General features: G+C 39.7%; 1 protein-coding gene across 2 annotated transcripts in view; it reads left to right on the forward strand.

Annotated features, from left to right (window-relative positions):
* Nucleotides 1–21,806, forward strand: part of Lrrk2 (leucine rich repeat kinase 2) — a 142,322-nt gene that overhangs the window by 94,009 nt on the left and 26,507 nt on the right. For both annotated transcript variants that reach the window (XM_052748694.1, XM_052748695.1), the window contains 5 exons: nt 4,810–5,001; nt 5,935–6,081; nt 9,699–9,799; nt 14,107–14,297; nt 19,180–19,340. In XM_052748694.1, the coding sequence (XP_052604654.1) occupies nt 4,810–5,001; nt 5,935–6,081; nt 9,699–9,799; nt 14,107–14,297; nt 19,180–19,340 (792 nt within the window). The remainder of the gene's footprint in view (nt 1–4,809; nt 5,002–5,934; nt 6,082–9,698; nt 9,800–14,106; nt 14,298–19,179; nt 19,341–21,806) is intronic.

Here is a 21,806-nt window from a genome sequence, read left to right on the forward strand (position 1 = left end):
GAGAGAGACAAGGGTCTCATCCTGGCTGGTCCAGAACTTGCTATATAGACCAAGATGGCCTTGAACTGACAGAAATCTGCCTGTCTGCTTCTCGAGTGCTGAGGCTAAAGGTGTGTACCACCATGCCTGGCTAAATTTTTATTTTATGTGTATAGGTGTTTTGCCTGCATGTATGGCTGTGTACTACTTGCAAGCCTGGTGCCTGCAGAGGTTGGAAGAGGGCATTGGATCTCCTGGGAGTGGAATTACAGATGGTTATGAGATGGGAATGGAATCTGGGTCCTCTGGAAGAGCAGTCAGTGCTCCTTGAAAAATAATGGGTTTCACCGTGATGTTTTCACACATGTATCTTTATCGTCCCTACCATCCTCATCTACCCTCTGCTGCCCATCATTGCTGACTTGCCCCAAGTGGTTCCCCTGTGATTTCACATCACATATATGCAATTGTGTATGTATCTATACACACAAATGTATGTATGTATGTGTCTGTCTATCTATCCATCCATCTATGCATCTAGATTCTGTATATGAGAGAAATTGTGGTTTTTGTTGTTTTAACCCCACAATGTTGCTCTCTCTGGTTTCTTCTTCCCTCCCTTTGAACCTCTTCTCTCCCTGTCCCCATTTGTATCCAGGTGTGTATTTCTCCATAAAGGATATTTGTATCTAAATCTAAGTCATGCATATGAAAGAAAACTAACAGTATCTGTCTTTCTAAATCTAGTTTATTTGACTTAGCATAAGTTCTTTTAGCATAACTCATCTCCAGTTCTGTTTTCCAGCAAATGAGATAATTTTATTTTTCTTATGGCTGAATAAAACTCTAATATGTGTATGTGTACATATATGTGTATATATTAAGAGTATCTGTCACCTATTCTTTATTCATTCACCTGATAATGGACATTTAGGCTAGCTCCATATCTTAGCTTATTACAGCGCAGCAGTAAAGGTGATATGAGATGTGTTGATGACAGGCTCAGATGCCTTCAGGCATTTATACAGCTGCTGTGTGATAGTTCTATCTTTAATGTTTTTGGGGGAACCTCCACACTGATTTCCAAAGTGGCTGCACAAGTTTGCATTCTCAACAGCAAGGAATGAGGGTTCCTCAATCCCCACACATCAGCATTATTTTGTTATTCGTTTTCTTGATGTTAGTCATTTTGACTGGGATATGATGAAGTCCCAAAGGATATTTAATTAGCATTTCTTTCATGGCTAAGGATGTTGAATAGGTTTTCAAACCATTATTGGCCATTAGTATTTATTCTTTTGAGAACTGTGTATTCCATTTATTAACCTATACATTGAATGGATGAAGTTTTTTTTTTTTTTTGTGATCAGTAGGCTGTCTCTTACCTTTGCTGATTATCTTCTTTGAGATGCAGGAGCTTTAAAATTTCATACAGCCCTACTTGTCCATTCTTGATATTTTTTGTGCTATTAGCATCCTTTTCAGGAAGTCCTTTCCCATGCCTGTATCTTGAAGTGTTTTCCTTATGTTTCCTCTGGCAGTTTTAGGGTTTAAGATCTTACATTAGGGTCTTTGATCCATTTTGAATTGAATTTTGTACAGGGAACAAATTAATTTTTTTCTAGTTCTGTGAAGAATCAAGAATTTTAATATTGATTACAGTGCCTTAGTAGATTGCTTTGAGTAACAGTAGCTTTTATAATATTAACATTAATGAACATGGGAGGTATTTGCATCTTCTAATGTCTTCCTCAGTTGGTTTTCAAATTTGTTAAGGTAGCATATAGAGTCATGGCTTTCATTTGGCATTTGAATATACATGAATATGTACTCATACTTGGTCATCTGCACTGCCCTGCCTTGTTCCCTTCCCTTCTAGCTAGTCACTTCCTCCCTCCTCCTCTTTTTCAATTTCTTTCCATATGTTTTAAAGGTTTTATTATGGAAGTCTTTCATTTCCTTGGTTATTTTTATTCCTAGGCACATTTTTCATTTTGGAAGCAATTGTATGTTGGATTTTCCCCTAAATTCTTTCTTAAGTTTATTGTTCATGTAGCATGTCTATTGGTTTGTGTATGTTAAGTTTGAAGTATGTGTGCTCTATGGCATTTATTGAGTTGTGTATAATGAACCACTCTTGAGTCTCTGAAACAAGGCCAATTTAGTTACAGGGTACAATCTTTATAATGTGTCTTGAATTTAGCTTGCAAGCATTTGAATGAGTATTTTTACAACTATGTTCATGAGAGAAATTGGTCTATAGTTTCCTTCCTTCCCTCCTTCCTTTCTTCCTTCCTTCCTTCCTTCCTTCCTTCCTTCCTTCCTTCCTTCCTTCCTTCCTTTCTTTTTCTCTCCCTGTTTAAGATTCTCATGTAGCCCAGGCTGACTTCAAAGCTACTGTATAACTGAGAATGGTGGCCTTGAACTTCTCGGTTTTCTGTGTCCACCTCCTGATTGCTGGAACTATAAGCATGTATTGCCTCCTACCTACTGGTTTACACAGTGTTAGTGGACACCAGGACCTCATATCATACATGCAAGGCAAGCAATCTATCAACTGGGTTACATCCCAGCCCCCTGCTTTTCCTTTTTGGTTGTTTTTAGTATCAGGGCAGAACTGGCTTTGTTTGATATGAGTTTTGTAGTGTTAATTCCCTATCTATTTTATGGAACAGTGTGTTGTATGATATTTTGTTTGTGTTGTGGCAAATAAAGCTTGCCTGGAGATCAGAGGGCAGAGCTAGGCACTAGTTGACCATAGAGGCTAGGCAGTGGTGGCACACACCTTTAGTCCTAGCACATGGGAGGAAGAAGCAAGAAGATCAGGAGTTCAAAGCCACCCTGGGCTACACAAGATTGAACCAGTCTAAAAGAGAAACAGAGCCGGGCAGTGATGGCACATGCCTTTAATTCCAGAATTTGGGAGGTGGAGACAGGAATATAAGGTTGATGGAGACAGGATCTCAGCCCCTATTTGGTCTGAAGATTCGTAGAGATAAGAAGTCTCTAGTGTAGTGGCTGCTGCTCTGCTTCTCTGATCTTTCAGCTTTAACCCTAATATCTGATTCTGGGTTTTTATTTAATACGACAATTAGGATCGTGCTTCAACAGTGTTAGGAGCATTGACATTAGCTTGTTTTAGAGGTTTGGTAGGAGATACTTTTTATTATTGTGTCAGTCTTGTTGCTCACACATTTGTGTGAGCTATCAACTACCCTCTTGACTTAAAATTTGATAGATTATGGAACCAATCCATTTGTTTTATTTATTTTTTGGAGAGAGTATGTTTTCACAAGAAATTATTCTCTTTTTTTCACATTCGTTAAAAATTGTTTTGTGGCCGGGCGGTGGTGGCGCACGCCTTTAATCCCAGCACTCGGGAGGCAGAGCCAGGCGGATCTCTGTGAGTTCAAGGCCAGCCTGGGCTACCAAGTGAGTTCCAGGAAAGGCGCAAAGCTACACAGAGAAACCCTGTCTGGAAAAACCAAAAAAAAAAAAAAAAAGTTGTTTTGTGATCTTTAATGTGATTTATTTTAGAGAAAGTTCTTGGAGAAGAGGAGAATCTAGCTCCTGTCTGTTGGATGGAATATCTTCAGATATCTACTCAGTCCTATGATGTAGCTTAACTTTGTTGTCTCCATTTTCCTTTTTAGTTTGGGTGAACTATCTAAAGATGAGAGTGGAGTGATGTAGCTACCCACTAACTATTGTATCAGGACCTGTGTGAAGTTTATGACTGTTAGGGTTTGTTTTGGGAAATTGGGAACCTCAGTATTAGGTGCAGGTATATTTATAATTGTTATATATTCTTAGTGAATTGGTCCCTTTACAAGTATATAGTCACTTTGATATTTTCTGACTATCTTTTGTTAGATGTCTGATTTATTAGATATCAGAACCGACCAGCTTGGATTTGGCTTCCACCGACTTCCATTATTTGACTCCATCTGTGTGTATGTTTGCCAAGGAGATCTGTTTCTTAGAAATGGCTGATGCTAGGATCTGAGTTTTTAATCCAGTCGTTGTGTTTGCATTTTTCTTGGTTATTTGGGGTCCTTTATACTTAAAGTTTACATTGAGAGAGCTTTGCTAATTCTGATGTGTTTGTCTGCGATTGTTCCAGTTGGATGGTTTTTCTTCTGGTTCCTTCCCTTCTCCACTGTTAGCGTTAGGGTTTTGTGTTGACTGACAGGGCATGGTGGATTCTTTCCTATCTCTCCTTTGTTTGTTCCTCTCATGAAGTCTCTTTGCTGTGCTCTTGTGATGGAAGCTTGCTCTCTCTCTCTCTCTCTTTCTCTTTTATTTTTTGCACATAGTATTGCTACAGGGTTTCTACTACAGTGCTGGCTTGGTGGTCATAAAATGCCTTACTTTTGCTTATCTTCATGTGTTCGTATTCCTCAGTCAATTTTAAATAATAGCTTTGATGACTGCAACAATATGTGTTCATGGGTATTTACTTTTAGAGGCTGAATTGTGTTATTATGTGCTTTCTGGGTTTTATGGTTGCTATGAGAGTCCTAGTGTTATTCTAATGTTTTTGTCTTGTATGTAGGTTGGAATTTTTCCTTTATAGATTTTAGTATTGTTTCTTAGCTCTGTATTTTTGAGATCCTGACTGTAATGTATCCCAAAGAAGGTCTTCTTTGGTCTATTTAGGTCTAAATATCGAAGTCTGTAGAGGCCTCAGTGTTTTTATGTTTACATCTTCCTATAGATCTTGGGAATTTTATTCTATGATTTCATTGACTCTGTGATCTAAAACATTAGTTTTTGCTCACTTACTCATGGTAAGAATTACCCATGAATTCTTCATTTTGAATTATGTAGGTTGTATTCTTTTGGGCCAAGTTGTGGATCACATTGACTCCCTCATGGAAGAATGGTTTCCTGGGTTGCTGGAGATTGACATTTGTGGGGAAGGAGAAACTCTGTTGAAGAAATGGGCATTGTACAGTTTTAATGATGGCGAAGAACATCAGAAGATCTTACTTGATGACTTAATGAAGAAAGCAGAAGAAGGTAGGTGTTGACACAATTTACAAATGATTTTAAGGTGCCCTCACTTTTTAAAATGATTTTAATACATAGAAGTTATTCTTATCTGTATTAAGTCATGATACTGCACTCAATTATAGTGACAGTTCAGAAAAGTAAAGTTCACTTAGTGTCAATAATGGCTTGTATTATGTTTCCTCACAATGCTGATTTCCTGTTTAAATACAGGGCACTTATTATCATGACTGTATTGGTTATTTTTCCTTTGCAGTGATAAAATACCATGACTAGGCAAATTATAGAAGAGTCTGTTTTGGGCTTTAGTTTCCAGAGAATCAGGGTCCATAATGGCACAGACAACAGATAGCAGGAAGCTGGGAGCTCACATCTCAAGTCACAGATAGGAAGAAGAGAGAGAGTTCACTGGGAATACATATGGCTTTAGAAAAGTCAAATCCTGCTCTCAGGGACACACTTCCTTCAGTAAGGTCACACTTCTAATCCCCTCCTACTGGGAACTAAATATTCAAATGCCTGAGACCTCTGGGGGACATCTCATCCAAACCACCATGATAATCTTGGAGGTGGAAATAGTAAAGGAAACCTGTGTGTGACAGAACTGTTAAGAAGACGGAAACACAGCATTTGCAGGTAGCAGCATTCTTGCCATGCATCTCCATCATAGATGTGGCGGAAATGGAGACTAAGAGTTTCCGAGTCAGAGGCCATCTGGTCTAAGTTAGGTGGGAATTCTACCACGTAGTGAGTGAACCGAGGAGTATGTGTTTAAAATTTTCAATACCTTGATACTAATATTTTAGGTGTTTATCAGATTTTTTTTTTTCTAGAAAAATCTAAGGCTGTCAGGAAAATCTAAAGATGTGTTTTCTGTAAGCTAGGACCATAGATTTTTGTATACCCTTACATTTTAAAAATAATCTTTTACATACTTCTTAGGAGACCTGCTAATAAATCCAGATCAACCAAGGCTCACTGTTCCAATATCTCAGATTGCTCCTGACTTGATTTTGGCTGACCTGCCTAGAAATATTATGTTGAACAATGATGAGTTGGAATTTGAGGAAGCACCTGAGTTTCTCTTAGGTAACTATCTCTGTTATATTTGAAATAACAACAAAAAAGAGGAAGATGCAATTTTCTCCTCTTGATTTAGAAAATAATCAGCTATTGTAATCGTATCTTTATAAATTTCTGCCGGGTTTATATATTTGGTAGAATAAGTGTTCACTTGGAATGACATGCTTTATAATTGTGTTGCGTTGCAGATTTGGAGTTTGCCTTGTATACATGCTTGTAGAGTAGGTGGTGAGGCTAGGCCTAGCAGGAAGCACAGGTATTTATGGACACTGTCCTTGAGCTTCCTCTGCTCATGAGCAATGAGTTGGCAGAAAGGAGCTCTTCAGTTGCAATAGCCATTCCTTACCCCAAGAAGGATGAGCAGAGGAAGAACACTTCTGCACAGTCACTGCACAGTGAAGCTCATAGGACAATATGGAACCTTTACCAATAATAGTCATAAGATTTAGGGATTAAAAATCAGGAGCATTAAATTGTAATATACATGACTTCTGATATATATATATATATATATATATATATATATATATATATATATATATATATTCTGAGGGGGTGTGCTGAACAGTTCCTGGGTATTGACTGAGTCCATGAATTCAATCAAAGACTTTCAACAGGGCCTGATGAGAATCACCAAATTCACGCAGCATCTTTAGATGCTTTACCTAAATATTCTTGTTGCTATTATACCACTGTATATGCACCCTGAAGCTTAAAAGATATTTTGGACTATGCTTTATAAAGCTAAGAAGTTGACAAAGTTTACAACTTGCAACTACTTCCTGAAAGAAATGGTCAGCACATGATGTGTGATAGTGTTCTCCAGAATGTTCAAGTGGCTCCTGCAGGATAAGAGCTGACGTTCTTGTAATGCCTTTGGCGCATGGAAGAACTCAGCACTCTAGTTGTCTCTTTTCAAAGATGTGTTAAGTTTCACCTCTAAATCAACAAGTGAAAGGGGCATATATTAATAGAGTAAGCACACCCTGTTATATGTATACATTGTGTGTGGAATCTAAGCTAACTATTTGCAATATATATATGTATATGGTCTTCTATGATAATCGTTTTTGGTGTTTTGAGAATGCTTAAAACTTGGCCTGTTAGCAATTTTCTAGATGCAGTATGATACTGCTAAGAGTAGGGTGACGTTCTCAAGTTCAAAAATCTCTCTGGAAGTCATTGGGAAGACAAGACATTGAGTGGATTTAACCTAAATATTTCAAGCTAATTGGATTATGCTTGATGAGGTGTCTGCTATTTTTGTATGCGAATACATCTAGTATTAATTTAGCTACTATTAAGAAATATCTAGGATCTGTTAAGATATAATAGTATTACCTAGTAGGAGGGAAATAAAGCAGGATATATTCCTATGACCTGATATTTGTATTTCTAAAATCTGGGCTATGACATAAAATGCCAAACAAGTCCTTTAAACCCCGCCCCCCTTTTTTTGTTCAGAGTGATGGGAAGTTTAGTATGTATGTCAATGCCTTAGAACTATGTCAGTGAATATACTTATAATAGTGAGTTAACTCAAATTGCTAAATTGCCAGTTGCTGAGTGTAGGCAAGTAGCAGGCACAATGTGCCCTTTCTCTGAAGTGTCTCGAGTTGCCAGACAGAGCTGGCCACAATATTCATCCTGATCACAGTGTTTTTTCCAGTTAGTGGACAGGTTTGATTAGTTTATTAGGAATGCTCCCAAAGGCTACTTTAAAGCACTGGTGTTTATATCTTACTAATTAGATAGAAAACATTTCTGTGGCTCCTGTCCCTTCGAGTTCTTAAAAGCTTGTACACTCTGCGTGTCTTTATAGAAAGCTGACTAAATCAAACCTTCTCAATCATTGCCATTGCCATTGCCATTGTCATTTGGGGATCATTTGACATCTAACTTGTATTGAAGGCTGTTTATCAGAATCCCTTGTTTCTACCATGTGATGACTGTTTTATCGGTTTCCTATCCCATCTATGACAATTATAACATCTCTCAAAGTTGCTAAGCCCCAGGAGATAAGGTTGAGTACCATATTTTCTAAACAACATCTATTTCTAAAACTTTTTTTTACAATTAAAGAGTCCTCCCATATTGACACTAGAATAATTTGGACAGAACTGTTAGTCCCCACCCCAAGGATTCTATTTGTTTGCTTATTTTAGGACATGAGTGAATTTGCGGTTTCTCTTAATCTTTTCCTTCACAGGGAGTGGCTTAACTGTTACACAGTGATTGTTACACCATGACCAAAAGAAACTTAGGGAAAAGAGTTTATTCCAGTTCAGAGCATACAGTCCATTATGAAGGGAGGTCAGAGCAGGAACTCAAGCCAACAACCCGGAGGCAAGAACTGAAGCAGAAACCATAGAGGAGTGCTGCTTACTGGCTTGCTTACCATGGCTTGCTCAGCTTGCTTTCTAATACAACCGAGGGCCACCTGCCCAGATACAGCACCCACTCACAGTGGGCTGGGTACAGACTTTCCTACATTCCAATCTGATGGCGATATTTTTTCAGTTGAGATTCCCTCTTCCTAGATGACACTAATTCCTGTCAAATTGACAAAAAAGCCAGTCAGAAGAGCAAGTATGAGATAGACCTTAATATGTATAGGTAGACTTATTTTGTAAAGATGGTTTGGGTATACTTCTGTAGACTTTTGTGGGTTAGAAGAGTTGGGCACATTTCATCTTCAAAAGATTATTCTTCAGCCGGGCGGTGGTGGCGCACGCCTTTAATCCCAGCACTCGGGAGGCAGAGCCAGGCGGAACTCTGTGAGTTCGAGGCCAGCCTGGACTACCAAGTGAGTCCCAGGAAAGGCGCAAAGCTACACAGAGAAACCCTGTCTCGAAAAACCAAAAAAAAAAAAAAAAAAAAAAAAAAAGATTATTCTTCTGGAAAACCAGCATAAATAGGTGCTTCAGTGGTCTGATTTGATTGAGAACTAGAGGAGAGCCCTTGTTTTCAATTGCCTTTCCTTGCTAGGTATCAGAAACACACAATAGCAGTCCTCAATGTTATATTTTTGTTGGTCACTCAAAGAGTATGACAATGATTCTCAGATAGGAAAGGTCTTTACAGAATCAGGACTCTCTACACCCACCTGAAATGCTGACATATCTTCCATGCATGTGTTTCTTCTCTCTTCCCCTTAGGGTTTTATTTTAAACATCAGAATGATACTGAAAATATCTCGTTTTATTTTTGTCAGATATGTACAGAAAGTGGACTAAATATGAGTTGGAGGCAAAAAAAAAATAACAGCATGGTTTGTTTTTAGTGGGCTGTGTTTGAGATTTGGAAAAGTATATAGAACAGCATTTAGACAATGGCTTGTGGCTGTTTGTGAAAGTGTGCAAACTATATCTGCATATAAAGAGACAAGGTTAGAGGAGTAGATCATGTACAGATGGGAGACAGGAAGGCTGGGGGACAGATCCATGAATGAATTTGATTATGGCTTTACTGACTAGAAGGGAAGGGAAACATTCCAAGAAATTGATTCTCTAAACAAGGGATCAGATTTTTCTGAATATACAACAGATACAATTATGGCATGTAAAACATTTCTGGTTTCTCTACTTGAGAAAATTAAATGCTTCCTATTTTCTTCTCAAAAGGTGATGGAAGTTTTGGATCAGTTTATCGGGCTGCCTACGAAGGAGAGGAAGTGGCCGTGAAGATTTTTAATAAACATACATCACTTAGGCTGTTAAGACAAGTAAGAAATCCCATGATGTTATTATATTAACTCATGACATTTTCTTTTTACTAGGAAATTTTTATTTTGCATAAATCTGTCAAAATATAAAATAAGGATCCTCAAAAGTTTGAATTCTCACTTCTTCCTTTCATTATGGAGCTAAAAACTTTTGTTTTTGCTGCTAAATGACAAAGAAAAAAGTATTTTGAAAATTCCTCTAATTAGTCCATAAGTCTGAGGTAAAACCAGGGGGAGACTCACATTTCCTATTTCTCTTGTTAGCCTTGGCATTCGGCATGTGCACCATGGGCCAGTCAGAGGACACTCACCAGTATTTCCTGGAATGTAGAATCCTGAGAACTATCAGGGATGTGTTTTGTCTCTTGTGCTCCACGGTAGTCAGACCCTCACCCGCTTCTGTTTGCTTCTGCACCTGAAGTCTATCAAGTTCCTGATCTCATATTCTATTACCCACCCCCACTCCCTTTTCCCAAGGCAGGGTTTCTCTGTGTAGCCCTGGCTGTCCTGAAACTTACTCTGTAGACCAATCAGGTTGTCCTGGAACTCACAGAGGTCTACCTGCCTCTGCCTCCTGGGCGCTGGAATTAAACATGTGGGCCACCACTGCCTGGCCAGGCTGTATTTTCTACAGAGTATTTTTTCTTCATTTCCTGTGCCTGGGAGATATTGACATGTTAGTGAACATAGACTCTACCAGTTATTAAAGGGTGATATCAACGATTAAAGATAAGAAACAGCATACGTTTTATTTTATAGGATTGTGTGCTCAGGTCACCACTCTCTGATTGGGAGCCTTTACAGGCTGAGTACTGTTGACATATGCTTTTCAAGTTTAGATTATATGGGCAGGCGGCACTCAGAGAACAGAGACTATAGTGACTCCCACAGTCAGGATGGCTTTACTCAGGAGGTACTGGACTTCACCCTTCCCGGTTCACACTGCACTGTTTTCCCTCCTTAATTTGTTGGAGAGTTCTAGATACTTAGTTCTCTGCTCTATGTCTCTCTTAACTCAGAAGCTTTCTACAGCCAGTTTCATCTAATAAATCCCTTCGCCTCCAGCCTTTGAAAATAAAATTAAAGGACCTTGCCATCTCATTGCTGATTCAGTCCAGTCAGTCTTTGTAATTTGCTTAACTGGTTTCGTTTTCTCAAGATGGCCTTTCTTAGTGTGATGAACTAGTTCTAGCCTGGGCAGTTACATTCCACAGACGTAGGGGAATTAGACACATGAAGTCTTATGTCTCAAAAAAGCCAACAAAAACCCTCCTACATAATAGCCCAGTAAGTAAAAAAAAACCCGACAGCTCTGGGTCTTAACTAAGTCACTGTCCTTTTCTTGTCAAACACTTTTGTTCTGGGTAATGGTGTGTGCGCGTTGGTGGAGATCTGTGTCACTGAGCCAATCACTGCGCCAACAAGGGTTATATTGTTTAGAATAGTCCCACCACTTGATTTTGTGGCTAGGATTGGGGTCTGTTTTCCCTGAAGTCATTGAACTGCCCAGGTGAAGCAAAAGCTCAGATACTCTTAGAAGGTGAGAAAAGGGAGCGCAGAGCCAGCAGCAGCTGCTCTAGTCCTTGTTTGGGTCCTGATAGGAGTTATTTCCTTTTTCTTGACTTTCTGTTCACATTTGGAATAAGGAGAGCCAGGACTGGAAGAAAGGTAAACTAACTTAATTCTGCTGTTGTTTAATAGAACTCTAATTTTGAATCTATCCTCACAGTTTTTCTTAATTTATGAAAAGTATCATTTGTGACTGAGTCCAAATAGATATGGAAAACTTTTAATATTATAGTACAAACTTTTAGTCTGAATAATGAAAAAAACTCTTATTTCAAAGAATGCTGAGAGATTGTTTTTATTGGTAATATCAAAAGTCACGCTGTAGTTACAGAAACAAAAACATTTTTTTTAAAGTGAAGCTAGTCTTTAATTCTAGCACGATCTCTTTCAATCCCAGGGTAATTTGTCAAATAAATTGATTTTTCAGGCTGTGTATATATAATATTATATTCTAGAAAGTTTGTAATATATATACATGGAATGCTTGGAAGAAGCAAACACTAAGAATATACACAGAGCTGGTCAGTGTATCAGCACTGAGGTGTACTGAAGGAATGATGGAAGAAACACAAAATGTAGAATGTACATCATATACTTCTTTACTTGAAGAAGAAGAAGAAGAAGAAGAAGAAGAAGAAGAAGAAGAAGAAGAAGAAGAAGAAGAAGAAGAAGAAAAGCGTTTTGTGATTAGTGTTGCATTTGGAGGGCTGTCTGCCACAGGTATGACCTGTTGCCTGCCCTGGCTCCTCCCTGTCAACCAGGAAGGTGGCCATTACCTATTCTTTCTCCTTTCTTGCCCTAGTCACCAAGGTGTTTTTCCAATATAGAGAACCTGGCTTCGTCTTTTGTCCATGTCCAGGAAGGTAAATAGAAGGAATGGGGCTTTCGAACATTAGGTTTAGCAAACTGAGTTGATCAGACATGGTATGAAAAGACTTTTCTCTCCTGAGCAAATATGACTGCAGTATCAAGCTCTGTTCTTGGAACAGCCTTTGCTCTCTTGGGATAGCCAACCTCTCTGTGTTAGCTTTTAAAATTCTGCAGACAGTCAAGTCAGCATAGGCACTCCACAGTTTTGAAGCCCCTTGTTAGGAAGCAAGGCTTCTGTTATCACACATAAAACCCAAGTCAGTTTACTATCACCGAAGATGAAAAGTTCAGCTAGGGATGGTTGGTGGTGTCAATGCTTTTAATCTCAGCACTTGGGAGGCAGAGGCAGGTGAGTTTGAGGGCAGCCTGGGCTACATAGTGAGTTACAGAACAGGCACAAAGCTACACAGAGAAACCCTGTCTTGAAAAACCAAAAAGAAGGAGAAGGAGAAGGAGGAGAAGGAGAAGGAGGAAAAGGAGGAGGAGGAGGAGGAGAAGGAGGAGGAGGAGGAGGAGGAGGAGGAGGAGGAGGAGGAGGAGGAGGAAAAGTTCAACTAAAGTATGGTGCCAGAATAAAGAACATAAGGAGGAAAGATCAATGGAATTCAGAAACACTACCAAAGAAATTCAAAAGTAGTCCCCTATGATATAAAAGTGGTTTAGAAGAATGTGCATGTTGAAATAATAAGCCTCAATTAAATTACACTCTCAGAGTGAATGTACATATCCAGAATACAGTTGAATATGGACTTTACATACAATGATATCATTAAGGAGAGTATCGAGCTGCTTGAGGTGTGATGTAGAGAAAGGAGCATGAAAGCTACAATAGCATCTCTGTTTCTTGTTGTAGTTGGGGATGGCTTTAGGAAGGTGAGCCAAGGTGGGGCACTTAAGGAAGTAGTGGGGTTTGCCTAATATCTGACTGTGAAGAGGCTCTTGGCTCTGCAAAGGGTGGGTGGGGGGATCTCAAGGCTGAAGGGTTAGCATAGGCAAAGATCCAGGCTGAGGGAGCTAGCATGTGCTTGGGATTGAAAGATTCTCATGTGACTGAAGGATGGTGAAATCAGACAAGGACGAAAGAAAGTAGGGTGTAGGAGGTAATGTGGAGTTAGGTCAGGTCAGGCTATGGGAACATGGACATACATGAGGTTTTAAGAATATTTCTTTTTATTTATTTGTATAAGTGTTTGTGATGCCACAGGTGTGGGGGTGCCCATGGAGCTGTAAAAGAGTGTAGGATCCCTGGGAGCTGGAGATACAGATGATTGTGAGTCATCCAACATGATTGTGGGGGCTGGGGACTAATCTTGGGTCCTCAGGAAGAATAGCAAGTACTCTTAATCGCTGAGTCATCTCTTCATCTCATACATGGGATTTTAATATAGGAGCAGTAGGAAGGCATTAGAGTTTTCAGGCAGGGACATCATCTGCTCCTGTGGACTTGCCCATGTGTCCGTAGCAAACTTTGTGGTTTTGAACCAGAGGCTTCAGTTTACCCCTTATGTCAGTTAAGGTTGATTCAACAGTGGTTGCTCTGAGTCCAGGGCTGAAATAGATTCTGTGACTTGCCACACTTTAGAGGCTAGAATAACCTGACCTGTTAGTATGACCACCTCTGCCTGCCACTCCAACATTAAGTGTCCTCATAAAAGAAGATCAGAAGGAAAAATAAAATTAAAAACCACAATTTGAATAGTAGTGCAAAATTAGCTGTTAGAATTTCTTTTAAAAAGCTCAAAGAGCAAGAAAACATTTACAACAATCCAGTCACTCAGGAAAAGCTGGTTACCAAGTTGAAGAACTACAAGTTACCAGGTGATGGATCCATGATGGTGTGAGACTCACATGACTCTGGCCCCTTGCAGGAGTTGGTGGTACTTTGCCACCTCCACCACCCAAGCTTGATATCTTTGCTGGCAGCTGGGATTCGTCCTCGGATGTTGGTAATGGAATTGGCCTCCAAGGGTTCCTTGGATCGTTTGCTGCAGCAGGACAAAGCCAGCCTCACTAGAACCCTCCAACATAGGATCGCGTTGCATGTGGCTGATGGCCTGAGGTAATGGGCTACCACTGTTTTCTATTTAGTGCATGAGTAGTGTAACCCCGAATTCACTCCCAGGCTCTAAGAACACCACTCCCTTGTTGCACTCTGCTAACAATCCGTCCCTTGGTTGATGTTTGTAACTTTATAATATAATAAATAGCAGGAGAGCACAGAACTTCATAGCTGGCGGTAGTAGCACTTCAACCTGGTATTCATGCTCTTAAAATCATAATCTGAACCTTAGATGTGTGCATCTCCTAAAGATAAGTATGTTAGGCCTCCAAACATCAAGGGAAGTATGAAGTAGAGGCATTTTAATCATGGAAAACTAGTCCATATTTCTGAAGCAGATCAGAGTGACAAATGTTGAATTCCACATGGAAATATCATGTGACTCAGTCACAGCCTACCCAGAGCTGGATGCTAGAAGTAGTCTTTGAGGCACAGCAACCCAGAGTAGAAAGGTCATCCCTGAAGACAAAAGACCTTGATAAATCACTGCTGCATATACTCAGCAGTTGTAATTTTTGCCTTTCTAACCCCTACCCATTTTTTAGCCTGTATGCATAATACTATGCATAATACTGAAGACTTTTGTGATATTTGTAGGCTCCCAAATTCAATTCTTGATATCCTTCTCATTGCTCTGCAATTTTTTTCCAGCCATGGTTGGCCTCAGTAGCCGTCCTTCATTCCTTCTGTCCTTCTGAGCACTTACCTAGTCATTACACGAATATTTCTAACTTTTCATGTACCTACTCTCACAATTCTCTCCCTTGGCCTCTTTACATCCCCATCATTTCCCATCACCCCTGCACTGCTGTGTACCATTAAATAGCTTGTGAAGAACATAGGCATTGGATCAGATCTTTCTCCTTTTGCAGACCTACTCCTCCCTTGCTTCCTGGTTGCTGTGTTCAGCCACACGTCTTTCTGAGGTCTCTGAATGTGCCTAGGCTATCTACCCACTGCCTGACTAGCCTGCAATGCCTAACTCCTGGGTATTCTTTTGGCTTGTCTTTTCATGTAGGTTTGTCCTGTTACCTAAATCCCATTCTAGCCTCCAGAACAGGGAGCCCTTAGGAAATGCATGTGGGCAGTAGGGAGGGGAGGCATAGGGACAGTACCCCCACACCTACCACCATTTTTCCGGGCAGTAGATGCAAATTTCCTCCTGCTCTGAAAGCCTGTGAGTAGTCCTTTCAGACAGCATTGAGAAAGGGCATGAGCAGGAAGGAAAATAGGCAATTATCTCCTCCAGAACTACTGAAATGCAGATTTGGAAATTTACCAACATGCAGGCATTTGGATTTGGGTTGACATGTCTGCTTTTGAACACCAGGGGGAGCCTCACGGTAAACTGAGCTTGGTTTTACAAACCCATCGCAATCATTTTCTTGATTTAACTGATCCTGGGTCCCAGATTTTCCTCCTTTTTTTTTCTTCATGTAATCCTGCAGTGTTAATTTATAAACGGAGGACTTGCTGTTTTTACTCAATACTTATGTTGCAAGTCTACAACACCATAAGCTCAGTCTCCCTGGCCTTTATTTCAAATAACAAATCCCATGTTTTTATGAAGCAAGTGGAAGTTTAGCAAATGCTTCAATCGTTTGTCTCATTTGTTCTTATTCCAAAGCCAGGAAGGAATTCTAGATCTGGTCCCACAGGAGGCTGGTAGGTACCAGTAGCTGTTAATCTTCCATTAACACTAAATGTAATTTTAAAACTCAATGTTAAAAAATTGTATGAAAAATACCTTTTCAATAAAGAAAAATAAATATGTATACATTAAAAATTGTAATTTCAAATAATTGTTAACATGTGACTATAGCTACAGGGGTAGAAACAAGTAATCAAATCTTTTGTCTTTAGGGTTTGTTAGTTAATGTAGCTATTTAGAATGACACATAAGAAATGTCTTCATGTTATTAATCTTTTCATCAAGATCCTGTTTTTTAATTCAGCACCTTCCCTTCAGCTTTTCCTCTGAATTCTCACATAGTTTCTAAAACTTCCTGTGTTTCAGTGTGTTCAAACTTGAATTTATTCTCCTTGCTATGGCCTCCTACCACGAGCATGTGCTTTTTTCTGCATTCCCCATTTGTCAGAACAGGACCAGTACAGTCACAGAAAGATCATGTTTCTCTCCGTCCACAGCTGGTGTCTCTTTATGAGTTCACAGCTTGCCTAGGTTACACAGTGAAACCTTGTCTCAATATCAGTCTGTTGATCAATATCTATATCATCTATATCTATCTATTATCTATTTTCCATATATTCATCTATCAAACTATCATCTATCAATCATCTATCTATCTATCTTATGTCATCTACCTATCTATATGTCCATGTATGTACCAGATCTCTTAATATATTTTATTTTATTTTATTTTTTTGTTTATTGAGACAGAGTTTCTCTGTGTAGTTTTGGTGCCTGTCCTGGATCTCGCTCTGTAGAACAGGCTGGCCTTGAACTCAGAGATCCGCTTGGCTCTGCCTCCCGAGTGCTGAGATTAAAGGCGTGCACCACCACCGCCCCGCTTATTTTATTTTTATAATCTCTTTTACTTTTACGCCACTATTTCCACTTTGATTTAGTATCTAGAGGCAATTATCAAAATATTTCCCCTGAAATACAAATCTAATTATATTTGGGAGTCCCTGGTATTTCCAGTTACTTACAAGGTACATCTAGTTCTGTGGTGTCAGAGCGCTTTATGCGTGCCTCTTGGTTTTCTTTGCAATCTCACTCCGTGTCATGTTTCTAGTCCACATTCTAACCAGGCTGACGTCCATAGATCTGCCCTTCTTTTCCCCAAGTTCTCTGCTGGAGAACTCATTTCTCTAAGGATTCGCTGGCATGCCCTTTGTACCATAAATCTCAGCTTCTTCACGGAGAGTGAGTCTTTCTTACATGTATTTGCTCATTTGATTTTGTTTTTATGAGTCAGAGACTCATGTGGTAGCTAGACTGGCCTTTAAACTCTTCTTTTTCCTGCCTCATATTCTTAAAATTTTGTGGACATTGGTTTCTTCGGCTTTTAACACAATTTCACTCACCTTTGTTATTTACTTTTTTTCTGGTTACTTTTCTTCCTACTGTTTGTAAGAACATTTTCTTCTTTGCAATGAAAACAAAGCTGCTCTGAGTTAAGGTCTCTGGACAGAGAGGATGGCGAGAACTGTCTGAGATGCTGGTTGTGTTTCTTGCACTCTGCTCCATGGAAGACTCTGCATTGGAGAAGGACTGGCAGAGATTATTGTACACCTCACGTTGAGAACCGTGTGTGGAGGGAGAGCCTGTGCATTTCCCTTGCTGCTTCCTCGGCACTTGGCACTCACACACTTCTGCCACCTTACTGTAGCCAAGCGACTGTCTTTTCCTAGACTGTGACCCACTTAAAAGCAGAGGTACAAAGAAGGCTTTGTGTCCACTAATGAGTGACCCCCATAGACAGATGCCTAATGCATATTTGTTAAAGGAATGAATGCATGCTATTTTCAGCATAATATATTCAGGATAAGATAAAGTTAACTTTAATTTATAGAGATAGGGGCTTCTTAGAAATTCTTACAATAAGGATGATTAAAGACAGACTGAGTATAGTTTATGTTAATAAAATATTTGACAGTACTTATTCTTAAACAATGCTTCAATTTATTTGTCTGAGTTATTGTCACTGAGAAATAATTTGTGCTAATTACAATTTCAAAAGCTTTTTTCTTTTCTATTACAGGTATTACAATTGCACTTTTAAGATTAAATTCTATAATTAAATATTGTAATTAAACCAGGTAACCTTGATCTCCAAATGACATAATTTTAAATTGACTGTATTTTAGTCCTAGAAAGGTATTCTGAAGGAGCCTGTGTTCTATCTGTGATTGAGGGAGGGATGTGTTATGGCAGTTTGGGATGCTATTTGGTGATGTATGTTTAATTTTTAAATTCTTAATCCCCTGTTTTTTCTCAAGAACAGCTAATGGACTTTCAGTAAGTCCTTAGTAAATTTTCCATTCAAGCCAATTACTCTTGCTAAGGTCAACTTCATTAAAGAATTTATGTTATTGATCAGCCCAAACTGTATATCCTGAAATATACGGATCTGATGTCATGGCCTATGTACATCCTGGAAGAGAGAATCAACCCAGTAGTTGATGGAGTCAAATGACGCACACTCTCTAGGCTATTCCCCAACAGACAGTTTCAGATGTCACAGCCTCTCTATTCCTAATGCCTCAGCAATGATTGGTAGGAGGTAATAGGGTAAATATTTTTTTTTAAAATATAACCTTAACCAAATTCTGAACCACAAATAAACAAAGGATTTTAACAAATCCTCCATTAAGTCCTGTGAAAAATTGTCCTTTCAGAGAAGGTCATAATATTCTTGTAAGGTCAGTGGACAGGGGAAGGCAGCAATTTAAAGAGGTCTAATGAAAGGCAATAATAGTTATGTTAGTATTGGGGAAACTGAGGTCCTCCACCATGTTTGCAGAATGGGCTGAGATTAAAACGTTGTGTTTTATATTAAGTAATTTTTAATCTTTGCTCAAAATGCCCAAATCTAAGTACTCTTTGACTCCGTTTCACACCCAGATATTGTACAAGCATCACCTTGCTTTTTAATATTTGATCTTTATGTTTTAAGTTTGTTTGCAGTATATCCTTCAACTTCCAAGGACAAAGTTAACTTAGTATTTTTGATGTTTTGCATAAAAGACATGTTTTAAGTTTTGTTTGCAGTATAGCCTTCAACTTCCAAGGACAAAGTTAACATAGTATTTTTGATGTTTTGCATAAAAGACATAACATATTGAGAAAAATTATGACCCAATTAATCTAATATGATCACCTTTTGGTAAGACTTCCTGTGTGTTTTTCTGACAGATATCTCCACTCAGCCATGATTATTTACCGTGATCTGAAACCCCACAACGTGTTGCTCTTTACCCTCTATCCCAATGCTGCTATCATTGCGAAGATTGCGGATTACGGGATTGCACAGTACTGCTGTAGAATGGGAATAAAGACATCAGAGGGCACCCCAGGTAGGAGCTGAAGTTTACTTTTTGCAGTGGCTAACCAGTGTCCTCAGATGCGGGTGTGGGAGAGCCAAAGCAGATGTAACCTATCACAAGGTGAACAGATGTTTACTGTCTGAATAGTGATGGCCATTGCATCAACATTTTCATCATCCTGTTTCCTAGAACAACAATAACAATAACAATAAAATCAACTTGTAACTTCCCGAGCCAAACATGGAGCTAAAAGGAGAGGGTATTTAATGCCATTATCTTTTTTAAAAGCTGGATTTCTCTAATTTCAATGCCTGTTGTCTTATTGCTCAAAATGTATGCTTTCCCTTTTATGGGTTACCTGTTTTTTTGTAAGCAGGTGTGTATTCTCCTAAGCATCCATATTGCCTATGAATGTCTCTGGTCTGTTCAATCACAGTGGAAATAGTTACTGTTTCTTTAGTACTTGATGTGTGCCAGGCTCCGTGGCAGGTGCATCAGGCACACATCTCTTATCTTCATACTGAGTCTGTTATAAGTTTGCTATTATTTCCACTTTTGTAACTGAGAACATTGAGGCCGAGTAGGGTTTTTATCTTACAGTAAGTAACCAAGATGGCAATTCATTCGATTCAGTGAAATACAAAGTATCCGACTTTTGATTCTTCAGCTGTCTCCTCCACCACATACTGTGCTAATGTATAGTTGAGGAGGCTCAACTCTTCAATCTTAGCTTCTAAAGCAGAAAAAAAAAGGTCACAGAACTGTGCATAGCAAGAATTATTCACTGGAGGCTTGGAAAACCAACATTTCTACCTAGGAAAGATGGATGTAAAGAGTGATCTTCTGTAGGCAGATCTCATTCCTCTCACGGGAAGTCCCAAAGAGACCTGGGAGATGAATGAAAATGAGGAATGACTGCTCCTACTCATGGTTGAGGAGAAGGGTTTATTGTAGAGATGAGGGAGAAAACAGCTACAGGCATCTGGAAGGGTCCTGACTGAACATGGCCAGCAAAATAGACAGGGCTATGAGAGGAGAGAGAGGGGGAAGAGCAAGGGATGAAGAGAAGAGAGAAGGAAGAGAAGAGATGGGTCCAAGAGGACCAAGAAAGCACATGGGAGCCAAGAGAATGTGTAGCCAACATGGCTGAGTTATATAGTAATCAGAAGCTTGGGGAAGGGAAGCAGAGCCCAGCCTCTGGGCTACAGAGGTAGAGGGCAGGAGTCAGGGTCAGCAGTGCTGGAAGGAGCCACGGGTACTGAGTGAGACATGTCCTGTGTCTCTTTGGGACCTCACATCTCATATGATGTCCAGGTGGACCGTCCCACTTAGCTGGGCCTTGCAATTCTTTCTTTTCCTTCTCCTGGGAGGGCATCTATCACTGAAGCTTTGTGTGCTTATGGGACAGTGGTTCTCTCTGGGTTCTGTCATGTGCTTCTGGACTTGAGTTCCACTGCCCCACCAACCAACCACTGGTCTAGACCAGTCAACAGCCAATGGCAGTTCAGCTTGCTTTATACCTGGAGCTTTTTCATCTGCTCTCTGACTTCCTGGTTTTTCAGCAAAACCAGCCTAAGACTTTGTCACCACCTGATTCTTTGTACTGTGGCAACCACTTATTCCTGAGCCCTTATAATCCCCACTGCTAACTTTTAGTGACATAAATATGGAGGAAACTCTTAACAAAAGAAACCAATCTCATCCATTCTCTGCTGCTCACTGCTCTCCCAGGTCACTCACATGATGCGGGTCCATTTCTTGCTGTACACCAAAACTTCTGTTTGTTATTATTTTTACTACAATTATCATCACTAAAGCACTTCTAATTGTCTCAGCCCTAAACTCTGGCCTAAATTTGAAAAGACAACATCTGCCACGACAGTTGCTACTAACACCTGACCTTCCCTTCCCCGAAGCAATGTTCTCTGGAATCCTTCTCATAGAATTTGATCTGTGGTTTTTCTCTTTGTTGAATTTTCCAATTCATGCTATACCTTTTAATATGGGAACATCCAGTAAAAGGAAAAAAATGTATTTGTGGAACATTTGTGTGTGTGTGTGTGTGTGTGTGTGTGTGTGTGTGTGTGTTTTATAATTACCCCGAGTGCAGTACCTTTCACCCTGGGTGTTCATGTGTGTATGGCATGACTATGTCTCTACAGGACAGGGAGAAGTTCAGACCTTTTCAGTGCCTGAACAACGAGCAAGGCTCATGCTTAACCATTTGCAAGAATGACCCCATATAAGTCCTATTGCTACTCCTTATCTACAGTCCAGGGAGTGAGATCTGAGGGAACACGAAAAATGACTGTAAGGCAGAACAGATGCAAACTCAGGCAGCCTAAGACCGAGAGCATCCCCAGCCCAGCACTAGTTCAGCCCAAGGTCAACGAGAGCAGCAGCTCGTTTACTGACAGGGACAGCATTGCCATGTGAGATTGTCTACTTTGGGAAGAGTCAACATGGGATGGTCCCACCCTTAGCTCCGCCGTGGAT

This window comes from Peromyscus californicus, unplaced genomic scaffold, assembly GCF_007827085.1.
Source record: "Peromyscus californicus insignis strain IS unplaced genomic scaffold, ASM782708v3 Scaffold_20__1_contigs__length_68692818, whole genome shotgun sequence".
Classification (NCBI taxonomy): domain Eukaryota; kingdom Metazoa; phylum Chordata; class Mammalia; order Rodentia; family Cricetidae; genus Peromyscus; species Peromyscus californicus.